This window comes from Mustelus asterias, unplaced genomic scaffold (genome assembly GCF_964213995.1).
Source record: "Mustelus asterias unplaced genomic scaffold, sMusAst1.hap1.1 HAP1_SCAFFOLD_322, whole genome shotgun sequence".
Classification (NCBI taxonomy): Eukaryota; Metazoa; Chordata; class Chondrichthyes; order Carcharhiniformes; family Triakidae; genus Mustelus; species Mustelus asterias.
Genome location: NW_027590284.1, coordinates 413,733 through 432,723, shown reverse-complemented (window position 1 = coordinate 432,723; position 18,991 = coordinate 413,733). Strand labels below are relative to the sequence as shown.

At 48.9% G+C, this 18,991-nt stretch overlaps 1 protein-coding gene across 1 annotated transcript in view; it reads left to right on the top strand.

Moving 5' to 3' along the window:
* The window catches only part of LOC144486357 (uncharacterized), a gene marked incomplete at its 5' end in the record, with an annotated part of 39,193 nt that extends 24,289 nt beyond the window's left edge, over nt 1-14,904 (top strand). The window contains 1 exon segment of the mRNA XM_078204388.1: nt 14,823-14,904. Coding sequence (XP_078060514.1) covers nt 14,823-14,904 — 82 coding nt within the window.
* Between the last annotated feature and the right edge of the window lie 4,087 nt (nt 14,905-18,991).

Genomic DNA, 18,991 nt, shown 5'->3' with positions numbered 1-18,991 from the left:
ATCACCTCTAACACTGTGCTGATTCTGGTTTCCTGCACATTCCCTATTTTAATCACTCCACCATTAGTGACTAGACCTTCAGTGCACAAGGATGACTTCTCAAAGAATTCCTACAGTGCAGAAGGAAACCATTTAGCCCATCAAGTCTACACTGACTCTGAATATTTTACCCCTGATCTGTACCCCACTAATCCCCCTTACCCGCACATCTTTGGACACGAAGGGGCAATATAGCATGGCCAATTCCCCTAAACGTCACATCTTTGGGCGGTGGGAGGAAACCGGAGCACCCAGAGGAAACCCACAGTCACAGGGATAACGTGCAAACTCCGCACAGACAGTGACCCAAGGCTGGGATCGAACCTGGGTCCCTGGAGCTGTGAGGCAGCAGTGCTAACCACCCTGATATTAATGGTGTTATATAAATAGAAGTTGTTGTTGGCTGTAACCCTAACTTCCAGTTTTACAACAACACATCGATTTTGTTATGAAATCAAACTCTGATTTTTTTTGTCCCCTGTGGGTTATTCATTTGGTTTCACCCTCAACAAATACGGTGGCTGCGCATGCGTTGTTCCAATTTACCTCAATAAAGATGGCGGATGCGCATGCGCTTTGCAGTACACGGACCTTTATAAACATGGCGGATTTGAACTCCGGCCTGAAACCATCAGAAGGTCTGAGGAATTTGCTTTGCAAATTGAGGGACTGATGCGCGACAATCAAGCACGTGGAACCAAGGCTTCGATATTGAAGGCTTTTATTGTGTAACAATGGAACAACTAACACGAATACACCAGTTCAGACTGAAGGGGTCCTGCCGGAGCAGAGGGTCTTATACCTCGCCACCGGAGGCAGGGCCCCACCGGGATGTGCCATGATAACACTTATAACAGGTAAACACCCTAACCCAACAACATTGTACAACCCCCACAGTAACAACACCCTAGCCCAACAGTAACATAATAACAACCCCCAGTGGTAACCAACGATGGTTCACCACATTCACCCCTCCTTTAAAAACAAAAGGCGGCGGGGTGCAAGAAAAAACAGGTCATATATACAGAATTCACAAGTCCAGACGGTCTGGAGGACCGCACCGACGCTGTGATCTCCTCAACACCGGTTGCGAAACCGGAGCAGGTGCTTGCGGTGGCGTTCTCTCCAAAACAACGTCCGGCTGTCCCCTCAAGGACTCCCGGGCCGGTTGGCCCTGGTGAGGCGATGGTGCAGGGGATCCTGGAACCTTCGGTGGTGGCGCCGATCTCCGAGTCTCAGGCAAGCTGTACATGGGAGTAGAACTGTTATGCACTGGTCCCGGTGCTGACCGCGCCACGTCTGGGGAAGCAATGAGGAGTAGTGGATTCGTGACTGGGGGAATAGGAGCGACAGGAGTTGCTACGTCCCCTGCAGGCGCCAGGTCTCTAATGGAGACAGTGTCCTCTCGCCCGTCAGGATATGCCACATAGGCATACTGAGGGTTGGCGTGGAGGAGTTGGACCGGTTCGACCAAGGGGTCGGACCTGCGAGCCCTCACATGTCGCCGCAGAAGGACGGGTCCTGGGTACGTCAACCAGGCTGGCAATGAGATCCCCGAGGACGACTTCCGAGGGAATGAGAACATCCTCTCGTGGGGAGTAGCATTGGTTGCCGTACACAGGAGGGAGCGGATAGAATGGAGCGCATTTGGAAGGACCTCCTGCCAACGGGAGACTGGAAGGCCCCTGGATTTCAGTGCCAGTAGGACAGCCTTCCAGACTGTAGCATTCTCCCTTTCCACCTGTCCGTTACCCCTAGGGTTGTAGCTCGTGGTTCTACTAGAGGCAATCCCGAATGAGAGCAGGAATTGCCTCAAGTCGTTGCTCATGAACGACGAGCCCCTGTCGCTATGAATGTAGCAGGGGTACCCGAACAGGGTAAAAAGCTCACTGAATGCCTTGATGACGGTGGCAGTCGACGTGTCCGCACAGGGGACAACAAACGGGAACCGGGAGTACTCGTCTATTATGTTGAGGAAATAGACGTTCCGGTCCGTTGAGGGAAGGGGGCCCTTAAAATCCACACTCAGCCTCTCAAAAGGGCGAGTGGCCTTGACCAATTGTGCCCGGTCTGGTCGATAAAAGTGTGGTTTGCATTCTGCGCAAATCCGACAGCTTCTCGTCACTGACCTGACATCCTCCACCGAGTAGGGCAGGTTGCGGGCTTTGACGAAATGGTAGAGTCTGGTGACTCCAGGATGACACAGATCATTGTGGAGGGCCTTCAAGCGGTCCTCCTGCATGATGGCGCATGTTCCTCGCGAGAGGGCATCCGAGGGCTCATTGAGCTTCCCTGGACGATACATAATATCGTAATTATAGGTGGAGAGCTCAATTCTCCACCGCAAGATCTTATAGTTCTTGATCTTGCCCCTCTGCGTGTTGCTGAACATAAACGCCACAGATCGTTGATCCGTGATCAGGGTGAACCGCTTCCCCGCCAGGTAATGGCGCCAGTGTCTGACTGCCTCCACAATGGCCTGAGCCTCCTTCTCCACCGCTGAGTGCCGAATTTCGGGGCCTTGAAGGGTGCGGGAAAAGAACGCGACGGGCCTGCCTGCCTGGTTTAGTGTGGCGGCTAGGGCGAAATCAGATGCATCACTCTCCACCTGGAAAGGGATGGATTCATCCACCGCGTGCTTCGTGGCTTTCGAGATGTCGCTTTTCAAAGCCTTGAAGGCCAATTGGGCCTCCGGCGTAAGTGGGAAGGTCGTGGACTTGATGAGCGGACGAGCTTTGTCCGCGTAGTTGGGGACCCACTGCGCATAGTACGAAAAGAACCCGAGGCATCTCCTCAGTGCTTTCGTGCTAGCGGGCAAGGGAAGTTCAGTAAGGGGGCGCATACGGTCTGGATCAGGGCCAATGACCCCGTTTTCCACCACATATCCGAGGATGGCTAACCTGCGCGTATGGAATACGCACTTCTCCCTGTTATAGGTCAGGTTCAGGCGAGATGCGGTGCGCAGAAAGTGTTGGAGATTCGTGTCGTGGTCCTGCTGGTCATGGCCGCAGATGGTGACGTTATCCAGGTACGGGAAGGTAGCCCGCAACCCGTTCTGGTCCACCATTCGGTCCATAGCACGCTGGAAGACCGAGACCCCATTGGTGACACCAAATGGAACCCTGAGGAATTGGTATAGACGACCATCTGCCTCAAAAGCCGTGTATTGTCGGTCCTCTGTGCGGATGGGGAGTTGATGGTAGGCGGACTTAAGGTCTATGGTAGAGAACACTCGGTACTGCGCAATCTGATTGACCATATCAGAAATGCGCGGGAGAGGATACGCATCCAGCTGCGTATAACGATTAATGGTCTGACTGTAGTCGATGACCATCCGAGGTTTGTTCCCGCTTTTGACTACCACGACCTGCGCTCTCCACGGACTAGCACTGGCCTGTATGATCCCTTCCTTGAGGAGCCGCTGAACCTCAGATCTAATAAAGATCCGGTCCTCAGCGCTGTAACGCCTACTTTTAGTAGCGATGGGCTTGCAGCCTGGTACCAGATTCTTAAAGAGGGATGGTGTAGTGATTTTCAGAGTGGAAAGGTTGCATGCGGGGCGCTTTGGGCAATTTGGAGCCTGCGGCTGATTCCCTACTGCCAGTGAAGGGAGTGGCCCACCGTACTGTAGGATCACACTCTTCATGTGGACCATAAAATTTAGTCCGAGGAGAATTGGCGCACAAAGGTGAGGTAACACAAGGAGCCTGTATTGCTCGTAAATTGTGCCCTGTACCTCAAGAGTTACCATACATCGTCCTTGGATCGGTACAGACCGGGACCGTGATGCCATGGAAATTGTCTGCTTGGCAGGGAGAACCCGGAGTCCACACCTTTTAGCAGTTTCAGGGTGTATGAAACTTTCGGTGCTCCCACTGTCAAACAGACAATTCACAGTTCGACCATTTACCTTTATATCCATCATGGAATTCTCAAGCCTGTGGTGCTTAGTCTGGTCCAGGGAGATCGACGCCACCGTTGGCCCCTGGGCGTCACTGCATGCCGCCGATGTTGATGCTGAGGACCCCTGCTGGTCGCTCCTAGTCGTCGTGGACCATGATGGCCGCCCCCATGAATCGCACGTGGGCGAGGGCGCCAAACGCAGCGACTCCTGGTGGTCTTCCTCCTCCTCCGTCAGCCACGATGGCGCCGTCCTGGGTTCGCACGTGGTCGGACCTCGTGGGTACTGCAACGCCGAAGGAGATTGTCTCTGTTCTGGAGGGTTACAAGCTGCACTGCCGTTTTTAGACTTCGACCTGCAGACTTTACCGTAGTGGCCTTTTTTACCGCACTGGCTGCAGGTTGCCGTTCTTGCCGGACACTGTTGCCGTGGATGCTTGGCCCCACCACAAAAATAGCATCGCTGGCCACCTGGAGCTGCCGCCGTCGTCGGATCGATCTGGGAGCGCGGGTTAGCGGGGCGAGGAGGGAGCTGAGCTTGCTCCTGCCACGTTGACTGCACGTGGTCCTCAGGGTACAGCGCCAAGCTTTTCGACGCCGCTTCCAGCATCTCAGCCATCTCCATTGCTTGGGTCAAGTCGAGGTTCCCCTTTTCCAGCAATTTAAGCCTGATGTACGAGGACCCTACCCCTGCTACGAACGCGTCTCGGGCGAGGTCGTACATATATTGTTCGGCTGATACGTCTTTACAATCGCAACCCCTGGCAAGCTGCAGGAGCTCATTGGCGTAGTCCTCCATGGTTTCGCCCGACTGCCGACGTCATGTAGCGAGGAGGTAACGAGCGTGTATCTCGTTGGGTGGTTTCGTGTATCGTTTCTTCAGGAGCTCGACGGCCCTCGGGTAAGTGGGAGCCGCACGAATCGCGAGATAAATCGTGTCGCTTACCCTTGCGTGGAGGACTTGGAGTTTGTCACTGTCTGTAGTGATAGCTACAGAGGCAACCAGGTAGTCTTCGAAACACTTCCACCAGTGGTCGAAGGTGTTAGCGGCACCGACCGCACGTGGGTCCAGCGCCAGACGATCTGGTTTTAAGATCTGTTCCATACTCTTTTTTTGTACAGCTGAGAGTTTTCTGTTACACAATAAAATTGATGCGCGACAATCAAGCACGTGGAACCAAGGCTTCGATATTGAAGGCTTTTATTGTGTAACAATGGAACTACTAACACGAATACACCAGTTCAGACTGAAGGGGTCCTGCCGGAGCAGAGGGTCTTATACCTCGCCACCGGAGGCGGGGCCCCACCGGGATGTGCCATGATAACACTTATAACAGGTAAACACCCTAACCCAACAACATTGTACAACCCCCACAGTAACAACACCCTAGCCCAACAGTAACATAATAACAACCCCCAGTGGTAACCAACGATGGTTCACCACAGGGACTGTGGCCGACACCGGGTGTTTATAAAGCCTCACCATCCACCCGCAAACTCCATTTATGTTTCCGGTTTTATTTCGGGCTCTGGATCTGCACTCGGTCTTTGTAAAAATCTCCATTTAAAACCCGCTCGCTCGAGCTCCTTCCCGTCTGCCGCAGGCACTGCGCATGCTCCAGCTCCAACCAGGATGGTGCCGTTCACCTGGGCCTGTTCCCGGGAGGGAGGGAGAAGCCCCGCAGCTGCAAACCAGGGAGCTGACAATGATTCTGAAGGGTTTGCGGATCCTCCCCAAACTCCAACCGCCGGCTCCAGCGCTTCACCCGGTGCTGAAATATTTGCTCCAGCCCCGCCCTTCCTTCACTCCGATTGGTTGGAGGACCAACCGCTCCCGTTCGGTCCTCCAGCCCCGCCCCCTCTTCCTATTGGTCCGGAGCTGCCGTCAATCAGTGCCCGGGCATTGTGATGTGGAGCATGCGCTGTGTCATTGCTGTCCTTGGCGCTTGTTTGTCCCGGAGAAGCGGAGTCAGCGTTCGGCGGTGGCTGGGAGGATTTGGAAACACTTTGTGGATCCGCAAACCCTTCAGAATCATTGTCAGCTCCCTGGTTTGCAGCTGCGGGGCTTCTCCCTCCCTCCCGGGAACAGGCCCAGGTTAACGGCCCCATCCTGGCTCAGCCACTGGAGGATGGTTCACATCAGAGGATGGGGGAGGGGGACAATAAATAAGAGGTTACACTTTGGCCTCAAATCAATGAGGACTCTGATCTCTGGGAAGGAAGGAAACCCTGGGAGGTGGGCGGGGAGGATTCACAAACACCCGCTGGAGGCACCAACACCCCCAGTAAGACCCATTGGTTTTATTGTCAGTCTGCAGACAGGAGCTGGAGAACTGAACCCAGACAGAGGAGAGGGAGGGAGAAAACTGGGAGTGGAGAAAAGAAATGGTGAGATGGGTTTGGATTTAAGCCAAGGGAGGAGGGAGAATTTGTGGGACAGGAATTTATTGATTTGGGGAACAAGAGAGGAAGAAATGTTCCAGAGAATTAGAATTGTCTGTTCAAAATTTCTATCCTGGACTGACAGTGATTAATTTTGTAAACTCCTTTTACAGGTGAGGTGAAGAAACATCACATCAAAATCAGACAGAGTCTCGATTCACTTGGACTTAAATATCCTCAGACTTTGAATGTGGAAGGAGAAATGTTTGTCTTCTGTCTGGAGGAGAAGATTTCAAACATCAGTGTGACTGAAAAAGCACCAAGATACAGGCACACCCGAGTGAGAGTGTTTCAGTGAGTTGACTGTGGAAAGAGCTTTATCCAGTTACGCAGCCTTAAAAAACATCACACCATTCACAGCAAGGAGAAACTGTACACGTGTTCTGTGTGTGGATGAGGCTTCAACTGATCGTTTAACCTGGAGAAACATAAGGACACCAGCACCATGGAGAAACCGTGGAAATGTGGGGACTGTGGGAAAGGATTCAGTTACCCTTCCCTGCTGGAAAATCATCGGCGCAGTCACACTGGTGAGAGACCGTTCACCTGTTCTGTCTGTGGGGAGGGATTCATTCAGTCATCTGGCCTTTGGTCTCACCAGAGAATTCACACTGAGGAAAAGCCATTCACCTGCACCTCCTGTGGGAAGAGGTTCAGGCATTCTTCAGCACTCACTGTGCACCAACGCACTCACACCGGGGAGAGACCATTCATCTGCTCCGTGTGTGGGAAGGGATTCACTCAGTCATTCCACCTGCTGTCACACCAGCGAGTTCATACTGGGGAGAGGCCGTTCACCTGCTCCGACTGTGGGAAGGGATTCACTGGGTCATCCCACTTACTGTCACACCAGCGAGTTCACATTGAGGAGAAGCCATTCAGCTGCACTGACTGTGGACGGAGTTTCAGACAGGCATCCTCCCTCATTGCACACCAGCGAATTCACACTGGGGAGAGACCGTTTACTTGCTTTTTGTGTGGAAAGGGATTCACAGTTTTATCCAGTCTGCTGAGACACCAGAAAATTCACACTGAAGAGAAGCCATTCAGCTGCACTGACTGTGGAAAGAATTTCAGGCAGTCATCCAACCTCACTGCTCACCGACGCACTCACACTGCACAAAGACCATTCACATGCTCCGTGTGTGGGAAGGGATTCAATCGGTCATCCAACCTCTCTGCTCACCAGCGAGTTCACACAGGGGAGAGGCCATTCACTTGCTCCGCGTGTGGGAAGGGATTCGCAAAGTCTTTCAACCTGCTGGCTCACCAACGCACTCACACTGAGAGGCCATTCAACTGCTCTGTGTGTGGGAAGGGATTCACTCAGTCACAATGGCTCCTGAGACATCAACAAGTTCACAAGTGACTGCAGGGGTTGGATTTTGCTGTTTTTGCTGCTGTTCAGTATTGACTGACAATATTTTATTTCTGCTGATGTTAACAAACCCTATAACTAGCTGGAATTTAATATTCTGGAAGTGTCACTGATTTTCAGGGCTGCAATGTCACTTTTTAAATGCACCACCAGTGATCTTACCCCTTAATTGAAGAACTCTCAACAGGAACCTGTTTAGAATAAAATTAAGAACTTTTGCTTCAATTCTAATTTGATCTTTGGGCAAAATCTACAATTCATTCTCTGAAAGATCCATCTGCAGGGCACAAAGTATTTATTTTCAATGCTTGTATTCAGATTTTCTGGAAAGCTACTCTTTGATTTTTAAGGGCTATTTTTTGGTTTCCAGGGCATCGTTTTCCATTCTCAGTAACTCCTTTATTAGTGATGTAGTCACGTAGTAACATTACCTTTTGTGTTTCTGTTAGTTTACTTCTTTGAATAAGATAGCACAAATACTGAAGACTGTGTATATATTAAATCTTTTAAATTGGAATCTATGAATGATATGTTTTGTTAACTTATTTTAAAAATACTCCCATACTCTCTTTCCAAAATGAGAATTCTAACTATTTGACACAAGGGAACTGAATCAGATGTTTACTGGTTCAGATGGTGGAGCAGGAAAAATCTCTCCCGATTCTGATCTTCATTGTGTGTGGATTTACATTGATAATCCATCAATAACCTCACTGCACCAGCTGAGATCAGCTCTGACCGGGGATTCTGGATGTTGTCTGTGAACATTAAACTGCAAATAAAAGCAGTTTAGAATATGAACCTGGATGAATGGATCTCAATTTCTAATGTGACGACCCAAGTGATTGTAAGTACGTTCACAATATCTGTTTACTCAAATTCCTGAGCTGTAAACCCCACCTCCTGAGATATATAAAAATAATCAAGACTTGTTCAGCAGAATGGGGAAAGGTCTGCCGATGGTTGGATCATTCCTTTTGAGGCTCACACTGCTATGAAACTAGTTCTGTAGCAGGAAGACACAACTCCTCCACACGTCACTGATAGGCTGCTGAGTCTTTTCTCAAAATAGGTGGCAAAGCTGTTCCTCCAGTTTGAGACTCTGTCTCTGCAGATGTAGCAACATCGGGAGAGACAGAATCTGTGATTGGAGGAGATGGTCCTCACAGTTTCTGTCTCTCCCATGTACAGGATGATTTATTTTCTTCCAGTAGTTCCTCACAAGACTTAATTTCTGCGGGCCTTTTGGCAAGTCATGTTGCAGTTTTATAGAACCTCAGTTAGGCCGCACTTGGAATATAGTGTTCAATTCTGGTCGCCACACTACCAGAAAGATGTGGAGGCTTTGGAGAGGGCGGAGAGGGTACAGAAAAGATCTACCAGAATGTTGCCTGGCATGGAGGGCATTAGCTATGAGGAGAGGTTGGAGAAACTTGGCTTGTTCTCACTGGAACGACGCAGGTTGAGGGTGATCTGACAAAGTCTGCAAGATTGTGAGGGGCTTGGGCAAAGTGGATAGAAGCTTTTTCCCAGGGTAGAAGAGTCAATTACTAGGGGGCATAGGTTTAAGGTGCGAGGGGCAAGGTTTAAAGGAGGCAGGTTTTTTACCCAGAGGGTGGTGGGTGCCTGGAACTCGCTGCCGGGGGAGGTAGTGGAAGCAGATACGATAGTGAGTTTTAAGGGGCGTCTTGACAAATACATGAATAGGATGTGAATGGAGGAATATGGTCCCCAGAAGGGTAGGGGGTTTCAGTTCAGTCGGGCAGCGTGGTTGGTGCAGGCTTGGAGGGTCGAAGGAATGTTCCTGTGCTGTAATTTTCTTTGTTTTCTTTTGAGGGTGAATTCACCATCCACAGCCGTTCATTTTGAACCCTGGTTTGAAATATTCTCACTCTGGGTTTAAGGCTTCCAGGCGTAATACACACATTTAGATCTTACCACCAAACACCAATTCATATCCTCATCCGAGTCCCAGATTTAAATGTGGTTGTCCAAACTAGAAAACATATATAATTTGACTCTTTTTAAACCTGATTCACCACACCCTGCCACACTAACTACAAGAGATTGTTTTTGGGACCAGTTGTTCCATTAAAGTCTGTGTTGTTCTCAATGATGACAGTTTTAACCTCTCCATAACCTGTCCTAACCCTTCTGCCCTCCAGGGGCTCTGTTTTTCTGATGGTGACATTCCCTGTTTACCCAGTCAGCCCTTGAATTGTTTGTGAATCCAGTCACATGTCGGTTAGACTGGATCAGGGCGGCAGATTTCCTTCCTTAAAGGGCATTAGAGAACCAGATGTGTTTTTACAACAATTAATTCATGCTCATCAATATTTTTATTGAAACGTGGTGGGATTCAAACCCAGGTCCCCAACTCATTATAATAAATAGAGAAAATGCTGGATAAACTCAGCAGGTCTGTTTTATTCAGAATTCCAGCATCTGCTGGATTTTGCTTTACCTCCAAATCATTCCCCTGGATTACTCCTGCTCTGGCTCTAATTCCAGTCAGCTCAGACAACAAAAACAGGTTTCACAAAATCACAAACATTTAAAAAAGGAGGTAGACAAAAGGCAGGTAACTATAGGCTGGTTAGCTTAACTTCTGTCGGAGGGAAAACGCTTGGATCTATCATCAGGGAAAAAATAGTGAGACATCTGGATATAAATTGTCCCATTGGTGAGACACAGCATGGGTTCATGAAGGGCAGGTCATGTTTGACTAATTTGGTGGAATTCTTTGAGAACATTACATGTGCAGTGGACAAAGGGGAACCTGTGGATGTGGTGTGTCTGGATTTCCAGAAGGCATTTGACAAGGTGCCGCACCAAAGACTGCTACATAAGATAAAGGTGCACAGTGCCACGGGTAATGTATTAGCATGGATAGAGGATTGGTTCACGAACAGAAAGCAAAGAGTGGGGGTAAATGGGTGTTTTTCTGGTTGGCGACCAGTGACTAGTGGTTTGCCTCAGGGATCAGTGTTGGGACCGCAATTGTTTACGATTTACATCGATGATTTGGAGGTGGGGACCAAGTGTAGTGTGTCAAAATTCGCAGATGACACTAAGAGCTAAGTGTGCAGAGGACGCTGAAAGTCTGCAAAGGGATATATATAATCTAAGTGAGTGGGCGAGGGTCTGGCAGATGGAGCACAATGTTGGTAAATGTGAGGTCATCCATTTTGGTAGGAATAACAGCAAAATGGACTATTATTTAAATGGTAAAAAATTGCAGCATGCTGCTGTGCAGAGGGACCTGGGTGTCCTTGTGCAGGAATCTCAAAGAGTTGGTTTGCAGGTGCAACAGGTAATTAAGAAGGCAAATGGAATTTTGTCCTTCATTGCTAGAGGGATGGAGTTTAAAAACAGCAAGATTATTGCAGCTGTAGAAGGTGCTGGTGAGGCCACACCTGGAGTACTGTGTACAGTTTTGGTCTCCTTACTTGAGAAATGATATACTGGCACTGGAGGGGGTGCAGAGGAGATTCACGAGGTTGATTCCGGAGTTGAGAGGGTTGGCTTATGAGGAGAAACTGAATAGACTGGGGCTATACTCATTGGACTTCAGAAGAATGAGGGGAGATCTTATAGAAACATATAAGATTATGAAGGGAATAGATAAGATAGAGGCAGGGAAGTTGTTTCCACTGGCGGGTGAAACTAGAACTTGGGGGCATAGCCTCAAAATAAGGGGAAGCAGATTTAGGACTGAGTTGAGGAGGAACTTCTTCACACAAAGGGTTGTGAATCTGTGGAATTCCGTGCCCAGTGAAGCAGTTGGGGCTACCTCATTGAATGTTTTTAAGGCAAGGATAGATCAATTATTAAACAGTAAAGGAAGTAAGGGTTATGGTGAGCGGGTGTGTAAGTGGAGCTGAGTCCACAAAATGATCAGCCATGAGGGCTCGAGGGGCCAGATGGCCTACTCCTGCTCCTAGTTCTTATGTTCTTCCCACAATCCCCACATTTCCATGGCATCTCCCTGTGACTGCAATTGTGTTCCAAAAGGCCAGATGATTGGTTGAAGCTTTCACCACACCTGACAAAACCTCTGACTAACCTGACTAAAACTGAGGATAAAGTATTGGTGTCTGTAAGGGCTGAAAGAATACACTTGGCTTCCTTGTAGATCTGTGGCACCAAGTTCAAGACTCCTTCATGAATCATCCTCTTGGCCTCGAGCTTGTCAACTGCCCATGAGAATCTCACGTTTCAGAATGTTCACTGCTCATTCTTCCAAACCCAATGAGTATCGGTGCAACCCTTCCCCAAAAGACAACGAGTTGGATTCTGCGAGGTCAAAGGACCTTTGTCTGGTCCACCCCCCGGCCTGCTACGATTCCTGTGGTGGGTGGGACGGGAGAATTCTCCCCTACACCTTCACAACCTTTCCTCAAAAGACAACACCTTCATCTTAGGAATGGGCCTGGTGAACTTTCTCTGAACTCATTCCAATGAAAACATGTCATTCCATAAGTAGGGAGACCAGAACCGTACACAGTATTCCAGCTGCTCTCTCAGCAATGTCCTGTGTAGGTGCAGCAAGTTCCCTTTTTCAAACTCCACCCCCTTGCAGTAAAGTCCAACACTCCATTTGCCTTCTTCTTTACTTGCTGTACCTTCATCCTATTTTTTCACGATTCATGTACAAGGTCACCCAGATTCCTCTCTACGGCAGTATTCTTCAGTTTCTGTATATTTAAACAATTTTTTGCTTCTCTATTCTTCCTGCCAAAGTGGAAAAGCTCCCACTTTCCCGCACTATACTCCATCTGCCATTTTTCTGTCCATTCAGGTAACTTATCTGTGTCCCTTACAGATTTTTTGTAATAACCTCACAACTTGCTTTTCTACCTATCTTTGTATCATCAATTCTGGCTTCATCCAAGTCATTGATCAAGGTGGCTGTTTTTCTCTCTCTCAGTTGTGGGTGATATTTGTCCCTATTCTCCTGGAAACTGAATGAATCTTGTTCCAAACTGGGTTCAATATCAGACATTTCAGGGAGTCAGGAATCATTCGCCCCTGAACCTACACTGGTAAAACCCCAGACAGTTCCTCAGTAAGGATTTTTCTGGTTCCTCACCATATATTAGTCAGGATACTGAAACCCAGCTTTTTTACAGTCCGCTCCTGGAGGCCCCACTCCCTGAGCCGACAACATTCAGCAGTGTCAGTGCTGAAGTTTCACAGTGGGAGTGATTCCCAGAGTAACTGTCAATCAGATCACCATTGATGTTCCAGGTTTGTGTAGTTTTAGTTATCCTGATGTCTAACACACACACATCAATAAAACAGGGAATTCCTGCAAACAAACTGCAGCTTCTTCTCTATCTGGAAATCCAATGTTTGTTGAATAATTGTCCCAGTGGTTAACAGGCTCCTGTGAACTCATCCAACTCGTATTTTAATACTGACTTTAACAAATATATTTTAAATAGGTTTATTTTAAATGAGTTAAAACCAGCCTTAAAATTGTAGATATAGTATAATAACCAGAGTACTTTTCAGACTGGAAACTTTAACCTGCTGTTTCACTTTGATTTAGGAGCAGATCCCAGTTTTACACCAATCTCTGATTCATGTGCCCAGCATTCACCGTCATTCTAAAAACAGAAGTTGCTGCAAAATCTCAGTAAGTCTGACAGAATCTGTAAAGACAGGAACAGTTAATGTTTCCAGTTGAATGTGACTCTTCTTCAGTGTCAAAACATTAGCTCTGTTTCTCTCTCCAGAGATGCTGTCAGACCTGCTGAGTTTTTACAGCACTTCTTGTTTTTATTTATGTGTTCAGGACTCAGACAAGACAATACACAATACAAATCTTACAACTGGGCCAGGGTTTATTAACATCAGCAGAAACAGACACCAATGAAAATGGTTGGAACCTCGATGTGATTAACAGCAAAATTCAGTCCTTGCAGTCACTCGTGAACATGATGGTGTTTCAGCAGGTGAGGTGACTGAGTGAATCCCTTCCCACACACGGAGCAGGTGAATGGCCTGTCCCCAGTGTGAATTCGCTGGTGCTTTACCAGGTTGGATGATTGACTGAATCCCTTGCCACAATCAGAGCAGGTGAATGGTTTCTCCCCGGTGTGAACTCGCTGATGTGCACTGAGGTTGGATGAACATGAGAACCGCTTTCCACAGGTGGAGCAGCTGAACGGCCTCTCCTCAGTGTGAATTCGCTGGTGTAACAGCAGGTGGGATGAGGTAGTGAATCCTTTCCCACACACAGAACAGGTGAATGACCTCTCTCCAGTGTAACTGTGTCTATGGTTTTCCAGCAAGTATGGATAATTGAATCCTTTACCACAATCATCACATTTCCATGGTTTCTCCATTTTCCCCACCCCAATGTGACCGTGTCGATGGGTTTCCAACCGGGATGGATAATTGAATCCTTTACCAGAATCCTCACATTTCCACGGTTTGTCCATGGTGCTGGTGTCCTTCTGTCTTTCCAGGTTGGATGATTAGTTGAAGCCTCATCCACATACAGACCATGTGTATGGTTTCTCCCCACTGTGAATGGTGTGGTGTTTTTCAGGCTGTGTAACTGGTTAAAGCTCTATTCACAGTCAGTTCACTGGAGCACTCTCACTCGGGTGTGTGAGTGTGTGTGTCTCAGTTCTTTTTCTGTCACATTGAATTGTGAAATTTTCTGTCACTGACAAAACAGGGAATGAATTCTCTAGTAGTAGGAGGGATAGGTAATGGGCGTCTCTGCCCAGGTGGCAAGGCGAGATCAGAGAGGGAAATAAGGGAGGGTGGGGTAGGTGGGTGGGGGTTCAGTTGCTCACTCCCCGGAGTTAGAGAGAGAGAGAGGAGGTTGGAGGAGCAGGAGGGAGGACGATGGACAGGGCACTGAGGAGGGCCGGTGCCCCAGTCGGGGGGGGGGGGCGGGGTGCCGGTGTTGGGGGCGGCAGCAGTAGGTAGGGGGACTTTGCTCCTTCAGCCCTCTTGGGCGAAACAGTTTAAGTCCAGGGTGTCTTCACCCCCATCCCTGCAGATGGAAAACAGTCTTCATATTCTTCCCCCCTCTCCTTTTCAGGCACCGACATTCTGATGATGAGGGCACCAGCCCAGCCACTCAGTCCCTTGATGTTGAAATGTTTAAGTCCTCCTTCCTGTAGATGGAAAAAACAACAAAGAGAAACTCTCTCTGTGTCTTCTCTCCCTCCAGTCGTCGGACGGCAGCAAGCAGGCAGGCAGGCCGGATGGCAGGCCGGCCAGACAGCAGGCATGCAGGCAGGCCGGACGGCAGGTAGGCCGGATGGCAGGCAGGCAGGCGATAGCTGTCTTCCTTCCCCCTTCTTTCCTTCCTTCCTTCTTCCTGGAAGTCAACAATTCAGCAGAAACAACAAAGACGGGTGTCTCCAGTGAGTAAGCTCCGTAACTCTCAGATGTTGGTTTCTTTTTGTTTATTACAAATACGTTAATACAAAACAATTACAAATACACAAAGAACAAAATGTGAAAAAAATACATTACCAATGGCTAACGCCATCCATTTATCAGTTACTATCTTCTATTTCGGAAGGGTTCACTAACGGTCATAGTTTTCCAGGGCATTGCCCTCTCAATACACCTCCAATTACAAATCATAATCTACAAAGTGACAAACATTAGTACAACACAACAAGAATAAACATTGCAGCATATCCGCCGCCCTCCAGGGCACCGCCTCCCGGGTTTTTCCCCTGCCGGGCGATGCAACCCTCCAGAGGTACTCAGGTCCGGGGGTTCCACCTGACGGATGTTTGACTGGAGATGGGGGGACAGGAAAACCACCCCGAACCTACTCAATCCGGACTGCCTTCCGGATTTTCGGCTGGGGCGGTGGGAAAAGCTCTCCGGGATACTCAATTCGACCTGCCTTCCCAATTTTTCTCCCAGAGAACAAAACCCCCCCGGTGTTACCCCTCTGGGTGCCCCGGACACTTTCCCCAACTGGATGTCACACCCCCCGGGGGTCACTCTATCCAGGGGGGGGGGGGGGGGGGATACCCCCCAGGCCACAAACAATGCAAAGATTTTCCGTTGGTTAGTACAAACACGATATTACAAAACAATTACAAATGAACAAAGAACAAATCTGAAAAATACATTACCGATGGCTAACACCATCCATTTATCAATTACTACCTTCCATTTCGGAAGGGTTCATCATCAATTACAGTTTTCCAGGGCATTGCCCTCAAAATACACCTCCATTTACAAATCATAATCTACAAATCTACAAACATTAACACAACACTACAACTATACACAACAAAAAATAAACACTGAAGCATAAGGGCACCGTCCCCTGGGTTTGTCCACCTGCCGGGGGATGCAACCCTCCAGTGGTACTCATATCCGGGGGTTACACCTTACGGATGTTCAGCCGGAGGGGGGAAATGGGGAAACCACCCCGAACCTACTCAATCCGGAATCCCTTCCGGAATTTCAGCCGGGGCGGTGGGAGAGTCTCTCCAGGGTACTCAGTTCGGGCCTGCCTTCCCAATTTTTCTCCCGGAGAATAAAATCCCTCTGGTGTTACTATATCCGGGGCTTCACCACCCAGAACTTTCCCCAAGTGGATGTCACACCCCCCGGGGGTGACTTTATTCAGGGGGGGATGCCCCCCAGGCCACAAATAACGCAAGAAAGTAGACGGGGGCCGGAACAAACCACCAACTATCATAACAGGAAAACCACATATTACAATAACAAACAATCCATGAACAACCATACAATTGTGAAACATTTCAGAGGCATCGCCTTCCAGAGCTTCGCCCATCAACATTCCACCGTCCGAAGTCGACAACGCTCAACTACAGTCCTCCAAAGTCCACCACTCCGGGCCAGAACTTCCAAAATCACACCCACTGGGGCTGCACCGTCTGGGGTCACACCTTCCGCGGCTGAACCTTCCGAAACCATAGTTCCCAAATGGCTCCTCCCTGGCTTGGGTCTTCCGAGATTGCATCTACCTGGGCCACGCCTTTCAAGGCACAGGAATCCCAGCGAGAGCAGCATTCAACAAGCCGCAGCCGAAACAAAAAGTTCTTGCACAAATCACGAACCCAAGCACTTGAAACAGAAACTTCACGCCGACCAAGGCGTTCCTCCCAGCGGCCACATTTCCAAAAGCTCACCGCAAGGCGCGCATTAAGCCCGCCTTGAACTCCTTATCCTCTGCCCGCCCCCTGCCTGGAGCACACCATACTGGCCAACACGCAAAGCGAACGGCCAATATGGTGGACTGGCTGGACAATCCAATCTTTCCCACTCACAGATGTTGGCGACAGGAGGGAGTTTCAGTCCGTCTGAAGCTCAATCTTCATTCACACAAAGCCCGCGCTCTGATTGGCCAAACTCCTTCCGGTCCTCCAACTCGTTCGTCAATCCCAAAGAAGGTCAGGGGGTGGGCTCTCCCCTGCAATGCGCAGCTTCCCTCTCCCTTCAACATGAGCAGTCCTGGACCGGGGGGAGGGGGAGATCACCGAGCGGCTTCTCGCTCTGGCCGGAGCCGTCAGCCGGTTGCCTGGAAACCTTGGCTCGATGTGGTGCAGGGGGAGGGGAACAATGGGTGGGGGACAATGGGTGGGGGCGGGGCTCCCGGGTCCGCGCGCCCGGGCCTGCGCACTGGAACCCAGAGACGTCACCGCGGAGCAGAGTGATTCCTATTGGCTGATTCAGGCAGGACTCCATTGTGACATCACAAAGGGGAAGTTGGCCAATGATGATGTAATTTAAACAATGCCTGAGATCACTTCACTTCTTGGTCAGACCCCCTTTTCAGTCCAGTGCTACTTGGAGTTTACCGTCAATTCAACAACTATTGGGTTACAAGTCCCTCACACGTCTGATCACAAATTTATGATAAAATAATTTAAATAATGCATGAGAACGCTTCTGAACTAACTACCGACCACTGTTTGTTGATTGGTCAGACCCCCTTTTTACAGATTCGGGAATCTCAGCCACTGAACACCAGCCGGTCCTGGAATAAGTTTCATTCTAACTCATTCTGAGTAAATATTCTCACCAGGTCCTCTGTCGGGGCCCTGCTAAGCAGCTTTAATGGTTCATGATTGCAGAAACTGAGCAGTCACAGGAATGTGGTCAAGATAGTCCAGTCCCATAATGCCTCACATTCAATCTGTAGTCCTTCAATTATAACAGAATATGTGGCTGTATGTAGCTGCCTCGGCCACAATCAGCGCCAACACTGCCTTCTTCCAACTGCTATAATGCCGAAGGTGTAAGTACACCCACAGTGCTGTTAGGGAGGGATTTCCAGCTACACATTCCACACTTTCACTCGACTGTGGGTGGATACGAGATTGATATATTCCATTCAACTGCACTCAAGCTGAGTTATTCAAATCCCTTTATTGTACGGGACAATATATTCATGATTTCTTTAAAATAGAAATTAAACATTCCCATTTGATTTCAGGTATTAACATATTCTGTTAGTTTGTTCTTTATTGTCAATGTCAGGCTGGGGTTGTTCCTCTTGGAGCAAAGGAGGTTGAGGGGAGATTTGATAGAGGTGGACAAGATTCTGACAGGTTTAGATAAGGTGGACAAAGAAAAGCTGTTCCCATTAGCTGACAGGAGAAGGACGAGGGGGGACACAGATTTATGGTTTTGGGTCAGAGATGCAGGGGGGCGCGGATGTGAGGAAGAATATTTTGATGCAGTGAATGGTAATGACCTGGAACTCGCTGCCTCCGAGGGTGGAGGAAGTGGAGACAATAAACAATTACAAAGGAAATTGGATGGGCATCTGGGGGAGTTTCAAACAGAAATGCTGATTAAATATCTCTTAACTTCCTCACACCCTGTCACTCTGTGATCCTTGTGAAATTTAAAACAAGGTATTCGCAACAAGACTCAAAGAGCATCAGCCCACTGGAGGCAGTTGTGAGACCGGCCAGTCTAGCAGAAAGAAACCCCCCGACCCTCCCCATTGACTAACTGTGAGAATGAACAAAATGCAGTCCTGGATGTAATTGAGAGCAGAAACAATAACAGCAGAATCCAACCCCTGGAATCACTCGTGAACTTTTTGGTGTCTCAGCAGGTTAGATAATTGACTGAATCCCTTCCCACACTGAGAGCAGGTGAATGGTCTCTCCCAGTGTGAATGTGCTGGTGTATCTGCAGGTCAGATAATTGACTGAATCCCTTCCCACACGGAGAGCAGGTGAACGGTCTCTCCCCAGT